This window comes from Ziziphus jujuba, chromosome 3 (assembly GCF_031755915.1).
Source record: "Ziziphus jujuba cultivar Dongzao chromosome 3, ASM3175591v1".
NCBI lineage: Eukaryota > Viridiplantae > Streptophyta > Magnoliopsida > Rosales > Rhamnaceae > Ziziphus > Ziziphus jujuba.
In genome coordinates, this window is record NC_083381.1 from 26,969,518 (window position 1) to 26,984,551 (window position 15,034).

Consider the following 15,034-nt stretch of genomic DNA (forward strand, 5'->3'; position numbering starts at 1 on the left):
CTTATAACCCCATCATCTTAAATGGGCACCCAATCCTTTCCATTTCTACCTAACCCATTACTCTTTTCTTAATATCCTGCATTACCTAAAGTTCATATAAATGTATCAATCTCTATTAAAACAATCTGAAACTAAATGAGATTGTGACTGCAGTAATTTTTTTCTATAAATTACCAATTGTTCTTCTTTTGTATGCCCATTAATGGGTACTTGTAAAGGGGCTTATCATATGCAAATTAGCAGATAATTGGGCTGAACTAGATCATTTTACAACCCAATCAAATCTTCTATTCTCCTATGTCCCAAAAAAACCTTTAGTTACTACACAAACACAACAATTTGTAAGCTCAATATGCATAATCATCCTCCCGGACAAAACAATTTTACCATGAAAACTATACTTTTCTTGTTTGTTTTTATTGCTCAAAAAACTTGGGAAAGCAATTTTTATTAAGAGAGTGAAGTAGTGGGTTTGATAGTGACCCGCAAAATCTACCAACCGTGAAAACATGGGGCCCCAGGCTTTATTTAGCTGGGCCATCCACAGCCCATGTCTTTTGTTTCATACTTAATCATCATCGGATTCTCTAAAATCCACCTGTCCTTCGATTGCGTAACTCTTTCACTTCACACACACACACAGTGACAAAAGCTTATTCCCCAAATAAACACACAGTGACAAAAGCTAACCACCCCAGTTTTCACTGCAAATTCCTATTAATTTATTCAAATCAAATGTTGCCAAAATTGGGGGTCCCATTTATATCCACCGTTGACACACCATGTGGACCCCAGTTGACCATGATCAACCACACCCCGCGTAAAATCACATCCACACATACCAAATAGTCTCATTTATTCACGTGCACCATCAAATCCTTTGTTTGGTTGCACTTGCTTTTTTAAGATCTGGGGTTGGTGCTAATTAATTGACGACACTATCCCTATCCCCCGCACGTCGCCTTCAATTTTCCACTAAACAACCCGTTTATTTATGGTCAACCCGATTTTAGATCCACTTCCTCCTGAATTTAAAGTGGTCTACGTTTACTTTTTTTTTTTTTTTTTTTTTTTTGGGTCACTTTAGTTTGCTAGTTGCTACCACGATCATGATAGAATATGGTAGACCACAAAGCCTTGGCATGCACTCTAATCTGAAAAAACCAAATAAAGTTCCCCCAAAAAAAAAAAAACAAAAAATGTGGACCCGGCCAAGTTTGTGGGTCCCACGTTCACTCTCTTTCAACCAGCATGCGCACGTTAGATAGTTTTCACCAATTCTTTTTTTACCTTCACACCTTTTCCCGGCAAGAGCGCACGTTAAGCGAATTCGAAAACCCGGCAAATTTTAGTCAAATTCTGTGGTTCACCGGTTAAAAAAAAGAAAAAAAAAGAAAAAAAAAGGGCTTTACTTTTTTTTTTTTTGGGTGGGTTCTCTGTAATACCGAGAATACCCTTGTAGTGTATTCTCTCTCCATCAGGGGTATTCAAATCCAATTTTCATTTCGGATCAGGCTCTCTGTGAGTCCCTCTGTCTTCTCTCTCTCTCTCTCTCTCTCTGTGTGAGTGTCTTTTTCCCCTTTTTTCTATTTTCTTCATGGAGCTACAGAAACGCCAAGATCAGAGCTTGCCTGCGGAGAGGAAGGGGCAAAAGAGGAAACTGGAAGAGGAAATCGAAGAGGAGCGAGAGATCTCCGTTTCTTCCGGCGATGCCAGACAAGCTTTACTGAGCGAGGTTAGTGCGCAGGTTAATATCCTCAACTCCACCTTCTCTTGGAACGAATCAGATCGAGCTTCGGCCAAACGCGCCACTCATGTTCTCGCCGAACTTGCTAAAAACGGTAATAAAGCCTATAAATCAACCACCGAAAAAGGAAAAAAAAAAAAGGCTTTCCGATCTCGTCGTGTTTTGGTCCTTTGATTTCTGTTACTTTTTAGGGATGTTCTGCTGTTCTTTATTGTGCGAACAAATTCTGTTCAATTTTTTCTTAAAGAATTTTTGTAAATATTTATGTTTTTTTTTTTCGTTGTTTTTGTTTTGGGTGGGCAGAGGAGGTAGTGAACGTGATAGTTGAAGGAGGTGCGGTACCGGCTTTGGTGAAACACCTTCAAGCGCCGCCTTTCGCTGATGGTGACCATGTTCCGAAACCATACGAGCACGAGGTCGAGAAGGGCAGTGCTTTTGCACTAGGACTTCTAGCCGTGAAGGTTGTTTATCGTGTTCATTTCACTGAATTTTTGTTCAATTATTATAGTTATCCCTAGATATATATATATATTTTTTTTTTAAGTTTAGGTCTTCAGTTTACATATTTTGAAAAACTTGATGAGTATTATTGGTAGCGAAATGGCATGACAAGGTGGGAGTAATAACTAATTGTAGGTTAGAGTGGTAGGATGCAAATACTAGTTTACTACGATAAATAATGCTTTAGTCTAATAGGATTGATTTTCTGCTCTTAACCATAGTGAAACAGTTTAGTCTACGCTCAGTAATGTGTGGGTTGAGTTAGTTTCACTTTGGTGACACGGAAGGCATTAACCAAGTTCAGCTCACAAGCTGTTCAAGATGGGTTAAATCTGTAAAAAGCTGTGCAACGGACATGTATTACAAACAGTGGGGGAAAGGGTAATTGGCATCCCTTTAATGTTTCTGTCTTCAATGTATTAATGGAAGTGGTATTGGTGTAGTTGAGTGCGATTTCTGCCTTGATGTTTCTGTATTGGAACTACTATATGTCTCATGAGCTTTCTGCTTATGACAATCTATTTGAGTGGAAATGGTAACATTTTCTTAATTTTGAAGTTGTTTGCCATATTCTGCCCTTTTGGCCTTGCTTATTTGTGTTAGCTTGTAGGGTATCTTTTGAGGATGCACTTTATATCTAGTTTCTGAACTTGCTGCCTCTTATCATCCATTGACAGCCAGAGCATCAACAGCTCATTGTTGACACTGGTGCATTGACTTATCTAGTGAATCTATTAAAGAGGCACAGGGATGGTTCTATTTCTCGGGCTGTGAATAGTGTCATTCGTAGAGCTGCAGATGCCATCACTAACCTTGCTCATGAAAATAGCAGCATCAAAACCCGTGTCAGGTTTGCTTCTTTGTGTGGTCTCTCAATTTTAAATTTGACATGGAGCATCATCATGTTCTTATGATCAATTGGACTTGCATACAGGATGGAAGGTGGAATTCCACCACTGGTGGAGTTGCTTGATTTTACCGATACAAAGGTGCAAAGGGCGGCTGCAGGGGCTCTGCGAACCCTGGCATTTAAAAATGATGACAATAAGAATCAGGTAGCAGATCTTTCTTGTAAATATAGATATTGTAAGGTTTTTCTGGCCATGAAATAAATTTTATACATAATGACTTTGCAGATTGTTGAATGCAATGCTCTTCCTACCCTTATTTTAATGCTTCGATCTGAGGATGCTGCTATCCATTATGAAGCGGTAGGGTTGTTTCACTACATTTATTTTGTGGGTTTGGGGTTGTACTATTTGGAATTAGGTGCCTGCCATTCATTCTACTTTCAGCATGGCTGATTTTTCATGGATTTCAGGTTGGTGTGATTGGAAATCTGGTACATTCATCGCCAAATATAAAGAGAGAAGTTCTCCTTGCAGGAGCTCTACAACCTGTCATTGGATTACTTAGGTATGTCCTGGCCATGTGTTACTTGATTTTGTCTGTATTGGCATTCTTATCTGCTTGTTTCTGTCCCTGCGTTGTAATGTGGAACGGAAGTTCCTAAACATTTTAACTTCTGGTTACAGTTCCTGCTGCTCTGAGAGCCAAAGAGAGGCCGCTCTGTTACTTGGACAGTTTGCCGCTACTGATTCAGATTGCAAGGTGCATTGGTCATTTTCCATTTATGGTTACTTTATTTTTACTCTGTAGAATCAATGGAGTTGAATCCTACATTACTTCAGTTACAATATAGGCATAGAAAACCGAACTAAATATTTTAGTTTCTGAGTTTTATTAAAATTCAGAATAACTGTTCTGTGATTTAAAGTTTTCATTTCCTTAAGAAGAACATAAGTTTTTGTGTGTGGACTTATTGTGAATTTGCAACTGGTTGTTTGCTTTTATCTTCTCTTCTGCATCAAATGGCATTTGTTTTGCTTCCTCATTTTGTTTATTTTTTTATTGATATGTTTAGATTTGTGGCAGGTTCACATTGTGCAGAGAGGTGCTGTTCGACCTTTGATTGAGATGCTTCAGTCCCCAGATGTACAATTGAGAGAGATGTCAGCCTTTGCATTGGGGAGACTGGCACAGGTTCCTTTCTCTTTCTCTTTGTATTTATTGGTTTTGTTATTTACATTGGTTTTCACTTGTAATATTTAGTATTCATAGTGACTTTTGACTTTACATTGGTGAATACTCCATAACCGGTCTGCTTGCCGTCTGTTTTGTCGAACACTACCTTATATAGTTTTTATTATGATAGTTCAGTAATTGCCAAATAGGAGTATGGCATTTGTGGTGATTGTTGGCTTGATAAGAATCTTAATTTCAGGACGCTCACAACCAAGCTGGTATTGCTCATAATGGTGGTTTAGTGCCATTATTGAAGCTTCTTGATTCTAAAAATGGGTCTCTGCAACATAATGCTGCTTTCGCTCTTTATGGCCTTGCAGATAACGAGGTAATATGTATAAACTTTTCTGAAATTAAGAGATGAAGTCCATAACCTGATTCAACAGATTGATATTTGACACCATATTAACAAAGTTTTATTGTGCTTATTCACTTTTACCATAGGATAATGTATCCGATTTTATTAGGGTAGGAGGCATCCAGAAGCTGCAAGATGGGGAGTTTATCGTTCAGGTATGCCTTCCATTTTATTTTTGGAATTGGATGTCATTTTTTGGTTGTGTATCTTGTGTTACTAGTGTCTTATGTCTGAGAGTGCATAACATCATTTCTTACTGGTTAAATGTATTTCCAGGCAACCAAAGATTGTGTAGCCAAGACATTGAAGAGATTAGAGGAAAAGATTCATGGAAGAGTGAGTGTCTTCAAATATTTTGTTGTTTTTTTTTTATTATTATTATTTTTTATGCATGTATTTTAACTTATTTAGAGAAAAAAATGGCGCTAATATATATAGCTGGTTGTACTACTTGGTGTTATGTTCCTTGAATTTCGTTTGAAAAATTGCATGAGATTCTAATCCTTTCTATATGTAGGTTTTGAACCATTTATTATATTTGATGCGTGTGGGAGAGAAGAATGTCCAAAGACGAGTTGCTTTGGCTCTTGCACATCTTTGTTCACCAGATGATCAAAGAACAATATTCATTGATAGCAATGGCATGTCACACTGTTTTCTCCTCCTGTTAGCTCATCTTTTTTGGATTGGAAATTATCTTATTTGTATGTCCATGCTGGTTCTGAGTTAGTGATTATACCCTACTATGATGCAGGGTTGGAGTTGCTTCTTATACTTCTTGGCTCTAGCAGCCTTAAGCAGCAACTTGATGGTGCAGTGGCACTGTTCAAGTTGGCAAACAAAGCCACGACTCTTTCTCCTGTTGATGCAGCTCCTCCCTCTCCAACACCACAGGTAAAACAATATGGAAATGTAACACCTCCAGAATTTCACTCTTAATTCCTTCTTATCAATTACTTCTTGTTTCAGAACTTTGGGAGTAGTTCAGTCTGTTGACTTTGCAGTCGGTGTCTAGTTCCCATGATGACAGACTAGTCTTCTTGCAGGTTTATCTAGGGGAGCAGTACGTAAATAATCCTACGCTGTCTGATGTTACATTTCTAGTTGAAGGTATAATAAGTTTGTATGCTTAAGATATTTTACCGGCTATAAAGAAGTACTAGACTCATATGATTGCAGTTATTAGCATGATTGACCTCCTATAACATGTAGTGCCTCTACTTTCTATTGCAGGTAGACGGTTCTATGCTCATAGAATCTGCTTACTTGCTTCTTCAGATGCATTTCGTGCAATGTTTGATGGTGGTTACCGGGTGAGCATTACTATCCAGCATCTACTCGTTTTTCCCCTTTTGTTTTTGTTTTGCTTTCGGGTGTATGTGATTGGGATTAGGGAATAGAGATAGTATGGTCAACCAGAGCATTATTTCAGCGAATAGAGCTGGAACATCGTTCCCTCTGGTTTTTCTAGCGAGATAAGATATAAACCATAATTCTGTACGAGGGTATACAGTCTAATCTACAAATTAAAACAAAGTGCACCTGGTAGAATCAGAGGAATACAATATTGTTTGTTTCTTTGTAGTATGATCATGACTAATTAGTATTGGTATGTATTACAGGAGAAAGATGCAAGGGACATAGAGATTCCAAATATTAGATGGGAGGTCTTCCAATTGATGATGAGGTTCGGTGAATTCTGTTGTGGCTTTCTGTTTCCATAAAATTGTTGTAGGAGCTGTTTAAATTACTGGATTTAATTTTCTGCAGATTCATCTACACTGGATCAACAGATATTACGCCAGATATTGCTCAAGATCTTCTTAGAGCTGCTGATCAATATCTCTTGGAGGGGCTTAAGCGACACTGTGAGTACACAATTGCACAGGTATGATGCGAAAATTGGTCTCTCTTTCTCTCTTTTTGTGTCTGGATTCTTTGCTCATTAATACTCTTATATTCAATTCAGGATATATCACTGGAAAACGTTTCGAGCATGTATGAACTGTCGGAAGCCTTCAATGCTATGTCCTTGAGGCACACATGCATTTTGTTTATCCTGGAGCAGTATGAAAAATTGAGTGCAAAGCCAGGGTATATGCTTAACCTGAGCTCTGTTGTTTTCAAATCTTTCTTTTGCCGTTTGAATTGATCTCTTTTACTTTTTGCTAAAAGATATTTAAGATGTTAAAAAAATGGTCATATTATGTGGTCATATTCTGTGATTTTAGCTTGCAGTATTAGGTGAGTGCCAAATGGAATCTGTTTTCATGTGCTGAAATTCTTTGTTTGCTGTTGCAGGCATTCTCATCTGATCCAGCGAATATTACCAGAGATCCGCAATTACTTTGCTAAAGCGCTTACCAAGCCTAACAACCCACATAGCTTGCGGCTGTAGATTACTGCCCTTATATTCTTGAGGTCTAACCAAAATACAATGTTGTACAGAAAGCGGTAGAAGATGATGTTCCTGTTCTGGAGCCAGTTGAAGATTCTAATTCGATTGATTGTAGTTTGACTTGTTATGATTTCAATTCTAATTCCAGAACCTTGTTGTTGCTTGTAAAATGTTGTTTGTAAACACATTTGTGCATGTTCCATGATAGGTTCTTTTAAGGCATTTCCACCTTTTGGATTGCTGTCCAGATAGATAGATAGATAGAGAGAGAGAGAGAGAGAGAGAGTCTGCTTAAGTATATGAATGAGCCTCTTCATTTTCACCGAGTTTGCCTGGCTTGTGAACAACACTGGAAACTTATTTAGAGATCAAATGGGAAGTCAAACTCCGACCCCTTTTTTTTTTTCTTTTTTTTTTTTTTTTGTTGTCTCTTTTTTGAAATCTAGGAAAACTAAAAACAAAAGATTACCATTGGAGGTTGTGGTAAAGAAGATTCTCGATTCTTATTATAAGCAACGTTTTTGTTGCTCCATTCGTCAAAAGCTATTTTGTTTCCCTAGATTTAAATAAAATCTTCACAAGAATTTTAGGTGATTTGTCTAAATTTTTTGTTTTGTTTTGTTTTGTATTTTTTTTTTTCTTGCTTTGTTGTTTTGTTGTTGTTGTTTTTTTTTTTTTAATCAAATATTATAATATATTCTAAACCATAAAAAAGAAGAATGATGTCACTTAGGTTTAATCGTATTCAATATCAGGATTCACGGGGTGTATTCTCAGTGGACCACTGGTCAATTCTACTGGTGATTCATTCAGATAAAAAGCTTAAACTTGACCATGAATAATTTGGAGGAAGATTATCGAGTTTAGTCCACGTCATTTGCATGCCGGCCATTTCTTTATTTAATCACTAAAAAGCAAAAACATGCCGGGTTTTTCCACTTTCTGTTGACCATGTCACCATCTGCACGTTATTGATTTATTTATATAAAACATTTATAGCAATGAGGAGCGTTTTGACTCATGTCACATTTTTCATTTTTATTTACTGAAAATCTCGTAAAAATGTGATTAGTTATTAATATTATCTTGTAAAATGTGATTAGTTATTTAATATTATCTCAATTATTTTTTTTGAAAAAAAAAACCATAATTTAAAATCTACCGTTTAATTTCTAATCTATTTTATTATCAATAATATTAGAGATATCAAATTATTTATCAAATAAAATATTAAAAAAATCATACAATCTAAAAATAAATAAGTAAATCTTTTAATTAGGATGCATAGTAAAATCCAATAACAAATTAATTTAAAAAATTGTCATATCATTGTTATACGTTAATATTGTTGTTTTATCACATAACACTCCAAAACAATCGTCAAGTAAATATTTAAAATAATTAAAAAAAAAAAAAAGAAACTTCAAAAATCTCTTTCTAGCTGGCAGACTGGAACAGATACATCCAGATGCATTAAAGAATCCAAATTTTTCTAATTTTTTAATCTGTTGCTTTTTTGACTATTGATCATATAATAAATGAGTCATCGAGTCCGTTTCTTTCAATTACGCAAGGCAGCGATGGCCACCCATTTGTTTTTGTTTTTGTTTAAAATACTTAGAAATTTTAGTCTAACAGGCAGTCTTCTACACAAGCTGCACGTTCCAATCTTGAAGCAATAATGGCGGATCGTCTACCCAGATAGCTGTCAAGCAGGACTCCTTTTTTTGTTTTTTCGGCTATAACAAGAACATCGATCATTTGGCTTTCACAGATATCTCAACCATCACAAAAAAATGGAGTCGAACATTGCCAAAGAAGTAGAAACAGAGCTCCTTCCATTTGTCAGAGTCTACAAAGATGGATCAGTTGAAAGATTATCTGGTTCACCTTTTGTTCCTCCATCAATGGAAGATTCAGAAACCGGAGTTTCCTCAAAAGATATTACCATTTCTCAAAACCCTTTGATTGAAGCAAGGCTTTTTCTTCCCAAACTCGAAGAATCCGAATCGAAATCGAAAATCCCAATCTTGGTTTACTATCATGGTGGTGGTTTTCTCTTCGAATCAGCTTTCTCTGCTGACCACCATAGATTTCTCAACAGCTTGGTTTCTCAAGCTAAAATTGTTGCTGTTTCTGTGGAATATAGATTAGCTCCAGAGAACCCACTTCCTGCTGCTTATGAAGATAGCTGGGCAGCTCTGCAATGGGTCTCTTCCTTTTCAAGTAAAGACAATAACTCTCCCATTGAAGAACCTTGGTTGAGTAATCATGGTGATTTTGAAAGAGTGTTTATTGGGGGTGATAGTTCTGGAGCTAACATTGCTCATAACATAGCAATGCGAGCAGGCAAAGAAAACTTGCATGGTGGGGTTAAGATCTTAGGAGCTCTGCTTACACATCCGTATTTCTGGGGTTCTAAGCCAGCTGGATCGGATCAGAGTATTGATTATTTGGTTTGCTCCGTTTGGAACTTTGTATACCCAAATGCTCCTGGTGGGATTGATAATCCGATGATAAATCCTGTAGTTGATGAAGCACCGAGTTTGGAAGGACTTGGATGTTGTAGATTGCTGGTGAGCGTGGCAGAGTTTGATTGGCTGAGAGATAGAGGGGTTCTGTATTCTGAAACCGTGAAGAAATCTGGATGGAAAGGTAAAGTTGAGCTAATTGATGTTGAAGGAGAAGATCATGCTTTTCAGATTTTAAGACCTGGGACGGAGAATGCAAATACATTGATCAAACGCTTGGCTGATTTTCTCTCCAAAAAGTGATTAATTTTCGTTTTTCACTTTTTGTGTACTTTTTCTCTGTTAATTAGTGGTTGTTTTTGAATGCGTGCTTTCCTTTGTGTTTTTGTTTTTGGTTGAAAACTGTGTTTTATAATTACATCATATATGAAGTTGGCATGGAAGCAAAAAATAGACTTATCTCAGAGTGATAATTGCTACAAGAGCAGTATAATTTCCTCTTGAGGAGGATGTTGTGACTACTAGATGTGGTCAATCTGTAACTAACATATATATATATATATATATGTATATTTATATAACTACATGAGATAATACACATATATACACCGTTACATGAGATAACTACGTTATCCTATCAGAGGATGTATGGTATTATAGATCATTCTTTGGTTGGTTTTGTAAACATAGTTTTGTAATGAGATTGATAATTACGAATAATATTTAATGTTGCAAGAATAAGATATTGACTTCCAGTAGTTTTTGGCCGGCTAAAATAATATATTTTTGTGTATAGTAGTTGAAGCAATTAATGTGTTTGATAGGTCTCGTGTTAATAACGTTGAAGTGTCATTAGATAAAGATCAAGCTAGCCCTCATGTAACTACATAGCTATACATTAACCATAAGGATTATACTTAGCCATATAGTTGTAATCTGATGTATCTAATAGCTTTTACATGTGATTATGATTATCACGTTAATGTGTACATATGCATACGATGCTGAATGAATGAATTATTTCAGTTCACTTTTATTCTCTTTGAATTAAATCTTACAATGTTACCATTTATATCCATACAACTTTCTTTTCATGATTTGTTCTTTTTTTTTTTTTTAAATATTTAAAATACCCAGTACTACATTAGATTAATGTGTCACTATATATTGCAACGATCAAAAGTATATTTATAAATTAATTAATATGTCTGATTAAAATTTTGGTGTTGTCTCTTTTCCCCTAACAAGCCAAACAGATTAATTAACATAGACAAATTAATTAAAAAAAAAAAAAGCAAATAGAAATAACATTTCATAGATCACTTTATCATTCTATTTTTAAAACATCAACTTGGGCGTATTATTTTGTAGATAAGTTAGGTTATAATTTTAGCGTAAAGCATTGTAGAAATATAATAGTAATAAAGTTGTCCAAAATATTTATTAAATAATATGATAATATTTAATTAATTTATTTATTTTATAAATTATTTATCCATTTAAAAATATAAAATGAGGTGGTTTTTGGATTATTTATTTCTATATGGTTTTTTTACAAATTTGTTGACACATGGTACAAATTATAATAAAAAAATCAAATCATTAAATCATATCAATAAATTTTTTGTCACATGTCAAAAATTTATGAAAAAAACCGTATAAGTATAGGTAGTTTAAGAACGATTTAATTTTTTTCTAATTTAATAATTTATTTATCCAAATTTAAGTTATATTAATAAAAGAATATATTCATCACCTGATAAATAAATTTGATTCATATTTTATTGCCTATAGCATTATTAATAAAAGTATTGTAGGATTTGAATGCAAAATCATTATTTTTTTGGAATAAAATTTCAAAATTCAATCCTCACATTTTTAATTTCAAATATATTTAAGGAAAAAAAAAGAAAAAAGAAAAAAAAGAGTGCCAAAATACGATGTTGTATAGAAAGCGGTAGAAGATGATGTTCTTGTTCTGGAGCCAGTCGAAGAACCTAATACGATTGACTGTAGTTGGACTTGTTATGATTTCAAATTTTCAATTCTAATTCCAGAATGTTGTTGTTGCTTGTAAAATGTTGTTTGTAAACACATTTGTTCATATTCCATGATAGGTTTTCTTAAGGGCATTTCCACATTTTGGATTGCTATCTAAGACCCAAAAAAAAAAAAAGAAAAAAAAAAAGGTAATTAGGAGGTTTTGTCAAAGACGAAAGACGATTCTCAATTCTTATTTTATTATTAATATTTTTATTTGAGTGCAATTCTGGATTCTTATTATAAGAAATACTTTTGTTTCCTCATATTTAAAGTAGAATCTGTCAAAGGAATAAATCTAGATGGTTTATTTAGAATGCATTTAAAAATGTATTTTAAATAGTTTTATAATTGGACCAATTTTATAAATATAGATGATTTCATCTATATAAAAAGCTTAAACTTAGACTAATAAATTAAGTATATAATTTTATGAATGGAAAAATTCCAATAATTTGAAGGAAGAACAAAAGTTTCATTGGTCCACGCAACACACATGCACTCTATTTATTTAATCACCGAAAAGTAAAACATGTTAAAGTCAAACACATGCCGGGTTAGTTTCAAAAAAACGAAAACACATGCCCGGTTGTTGCGGTTGACCTTGACCATGTATTTGTCTGTATGTTATTTATCTATATATAAACATATATATTTTATAGATTTATTACGATGAGGTGTATTTCGACTCATATCACACTCTTCAGTATTTTCATTTATTGAAAATCACATAAAATGTGAGATTTTTTTTTTTTTTGACTAATTCAGTGGGAGAATAATTTAGAACGTTTTAATGACCATTTAATTTGTCTTTTTTTTTTTATTTATTATTAATAATGCTATGGATACCAAATTGCTTATAAAATGATATATTAAAAAATTCATATAACTTTAGTTTTATTATATATCATTGCCAGTCTCAATAGAGCATGAAACTATATATTCAAAATAACTTGTAAAAAAAAAAAAGAAACTTTAAAAATCTTTGGCAAAGTGGAATTTTTCCAATTTTTTCGTCTCTTGGCTTGTTTGGCTGTTGACCATGCAAAGTCATGTAGTCCGTTTCTTACAATGACGCAAGGCATGAATGGTTTCTGTTTTTTGTCAAAAAAATGCTTAGAAATTTTAGCGTACACAGCCAATATCTTGTACACGAAAGCTGAAACTTCAAAACTTGAAGCAATATTGTGGCGGATTTTCTACACAGATAGCGGTCAACCAGGACTCATTTTTTTATTTTTTATTTTTCCCTACAAAAAGAACACCGATCATTTGGCTTTCATGGATATCTCAAAACCATCACAAAAAAAAATGGAGTCCAATATTGGCAAAGAAGTAGTAACAGAGCTCCTTCCATTAGTTAGAGTCTACAAAGATGGATCGGTTGAAAGACTATCAGGTTCACCTTTTGTTCCTCCATCAATGGAAGATCCAGAAACTGGAGTTTCCTCAAAAGATATTACCATTTCTTCAAACCCTTTGATCAGAGCAAGACTTTTTCTTCCCAAACTCGAAGAATCCGAATCCAACATCAAAATCCCAATCTTGGTTTACTATCATGGTGGTGGGTTTCTCATTGAATCAGCTTTCTCAGCCGACCACCATAGATTTCTCAACAGCTTGGTTTCTCAGGCTAAAATTGTTGCTGTCTCTGTGGAATATAGATTACCTCCAGAGAACCCACTTCCTGCTGCTTATGAAGATTGCTGGGCTGCTCTTCAATGGGTTTCTTCCTTTTCAAGTAAATATGATAATTCTGCAGCCATTGACGAACCTTGGTTGAATAATCATGGTGATTTTGAACGAGTGTTTATTGGGGGTGATAGTGCAGGAGCAAACATTGCTCATAACATAGCAATGCGAGCAGGCAAAGAAAACTTGCATGGTGGGGTTAAGATCTTAGGAGCTCTGCTTACACATCCGTATTTCTGGGGTTCTAAGCCATCTGCATCGGATCAGAGTATTGATTATTTGGTTTGCTCCGTTTGGAACTTTGTATACCCAAATGCTCCTGGTGGGATTGATAATCCGATGATCAATCCTTTAGTTGATGAAGCACCGAGTTTGGAAGGACTTGGATGTTGTAGATTGTTGGTGAGCGTGGCAGAGTGTGATTGGCTGAGAGATAGAGGGGTTTGGTATTCTGAAGCTGTGAAGAAATCTGGATGGAAAGGTGAAGTTGAGCTTACTGAAATTGAAGGAGAAGATCATGCTTTTCAGATTTTAAGACCTGGGACCAAGAATGCAAATAGATTGACCAAACGCTTGGCTGATTTTCTCTCCAAAAAGTGATCAATTTTCGCTTCTTTTTTTTTTTTTTTTCCCTGCTTTAATTGATGTTTGTTTTTAAGAAAAAATAAAACTTATCTCAGAGTGATTATAGCTATAAGAGTCCTCTTGAGGAGGATATATAGTATTATAGATCTTTCTTTGGCAGGTTTTATGAAAAATAGTTTTGTAATGGGATTGATAATTATAAATAATATGTAATGTTGCAAGGATAAGATATTGGCTTCTATTAGTTTAAGCCGGCTAGACTAATATATTTGTCAATAAGCTATAATTAAAGCAATTAATGTGCTACTATTTATATCCATATGAGCTTTCTTTGTTATAATTCTTTTAAAAGGATCTATTACTCCATTAGACTAATAACTTTGGTGTCTGTCTCTTTTCCCGCTAACAATCCAAACAGATTAATTAACACAGACAAATTAGTTAAAAAAAATAAAATTCAAATAGATACTCTCTCAATAGTCCCCAAGAAAAAAATAATAATAATAAAAATAAAAAAATTAAAAATTAAAAAGGGAGGGATGAATAGTTTTTACTTGAAATTTTTTCATTGCATCTTCCATGTTCTAATAAATTATCTTTATACCTTATAGTAAAAGTCAAAGGAATTGTTGCTTTATATCTCTAGAAGATACATAGGCCAAAGTTCCTGAACATATATGATGTATAGCTTCCTGCCACTGCCCATGAAGATATATATACATATATATACATATATATATATATATACATATATACATATATATATATATATACATATATACATATATATATACACGCGTGAGCTTGAATGGGCAAGGGAGGCTTTTGTGATGGTGTAAAGCATCTTAATTACTAATTGTGAAGTTGTTAAAATCAATATGAAAGAAGTATATTTGATATCTAAATTAGGGGTTGACAATATTGCTTATTATTGATTGCTCAAGGGGCATGTCTGTTTCAAACTCATATTTTGTTCAATTCCAAATATCAACCAAATAGAGTTTGAGGGCCAATATTGATGAATTCTGCACCACTGCATATGGGGTGTATTAAGAATTGCTGTTGATTTTATGTAATGATGAAGTCGCACTTATGGTTAGAATGTGGTTTTTCTGTTTTGCCAGTGTTGTGTTTGTTAGTCCAAGTCAACAACACAC

The 15,034-nt window shown here is 34.3% G+C and overlaps 3 protein-coding genes across 3 annotated transcripts; all 3 read left to right on the forward strand.

The window, feature by feature from the left end:
• Positions 1-1,502: 1,502 nt before the first annotated feature.
• On the forward strand, positions 1,503-7,411 carry LOC107423043 (ARM REPEAT PROTEIN INTERACTING WITH ABF2). Its single transcript, XM_016032560.4, has 19 exons — positions 1,503-1,841; positions 2,051-2,208; positions 2,926-3,098; positions 3,183-3,303; positions 3,385-3,459; positions 3,570-3,664; positions 3,784-3,859; positions 4,184-4,291; positions 4,533-4,661; positions 4,778-4,846; positions 4,968-5,027; positions 5,209-5,332; positions 5,446-5,585; positions 5,738-5,801; positions 5,925-6,004; positions 6,314-6,378; positions 6,462-6,579; positions 6,661-6,785; positions 6,993-7,411. Exons 1-19 carry the CDS (start codon positions 1,598-1,600, stop codon positions 7,087-7,089), a joined length of 2,121 nt encoding a protein of 706 aa, XP_015888046.1. The 5' UTR covers positions 1,503-1,597; the 3' UTR covers positions 7,090-7,411.
• A 1,147-nt stretch (positions 7,412-8,558) lies between these two features.
• LOC107423033 (2-hydroxyisoflavanone dehydratase) lies at positions 8,559-10,042 on the forward strand. The gene has a single exon (XM_016032545.4). The coding sequence runs from the start codon at positions 8,886-8,888 to the stop codon at positions 9,861-9,863; it is 978 nt and encodes a 325-aa protein (XP_015888031.2). The 5' UTR covers positions 8,559-8,885; the 3' UTR covers positions 9,864-10,042.
• Positions 10,043-12,870: 2,828 nt separating this feature from the next.
• On the forward strand, positions 12,871-14,196 carry LOC107423035 (2-hydroxyisoflavanone dehydratase). The gene has a single exon (XM_016032547.4). The coding sequence runs from the start codon at positions 12,882-12,884 to the stop codon at positions 13,890-13,892; it is 1,011 nt and encodes a 336-aa protein (XP_015888033.3). The 5' UTR covers positions 12,871-12,881; the 3' UTR covers positions 13,893-14,196.
• Positions 14,197-15,034: the final 838 nt, after the last annotated feature.

What these genes read in the sequence shown, in the direction of transcription:
- LOC107423043 (XM_016032560.4), top strand. Translation starts at nt 1,598, where the DNA reads ATGGAGCTACAGAAACGCCAAGATCAGAGCTTGCCTGCGGAGAGGAAG. An exon ending in CATTGGGGAGACTGGCACAG is followed by an intron (nt 4,292 to 4,532) that starts GTTCCTTTCTCT and finishes TCTTAATTTCAG; the next exon opens with GACGCTCACAACCAAGCTGG. An exon ending in ATGGGGAGTTTATCGTTCAG is followed by an intron (nt 4,847 to 4,967) that starts GTATGCCTTCCA and finishes ATGTATTTCCAG; the next exon opens with GCAACCAAAGATTGTGTAGC.
- LOC107423033 (XM_016032545.4), top strand. Translation starts at nt 8,886, where the DNA reads ATGGAGTCGAACATTGCCAAAGAAGTAGAAACAGAGCTCCTTCCATTT.
- LOC107423035 (XM_016032547.4), top strand. Translation starts at nt 12,882, where the DNA reads ATGGATATCTCAAAACCATCACAAAAAAAAATGGAGTCCAATATTGGC.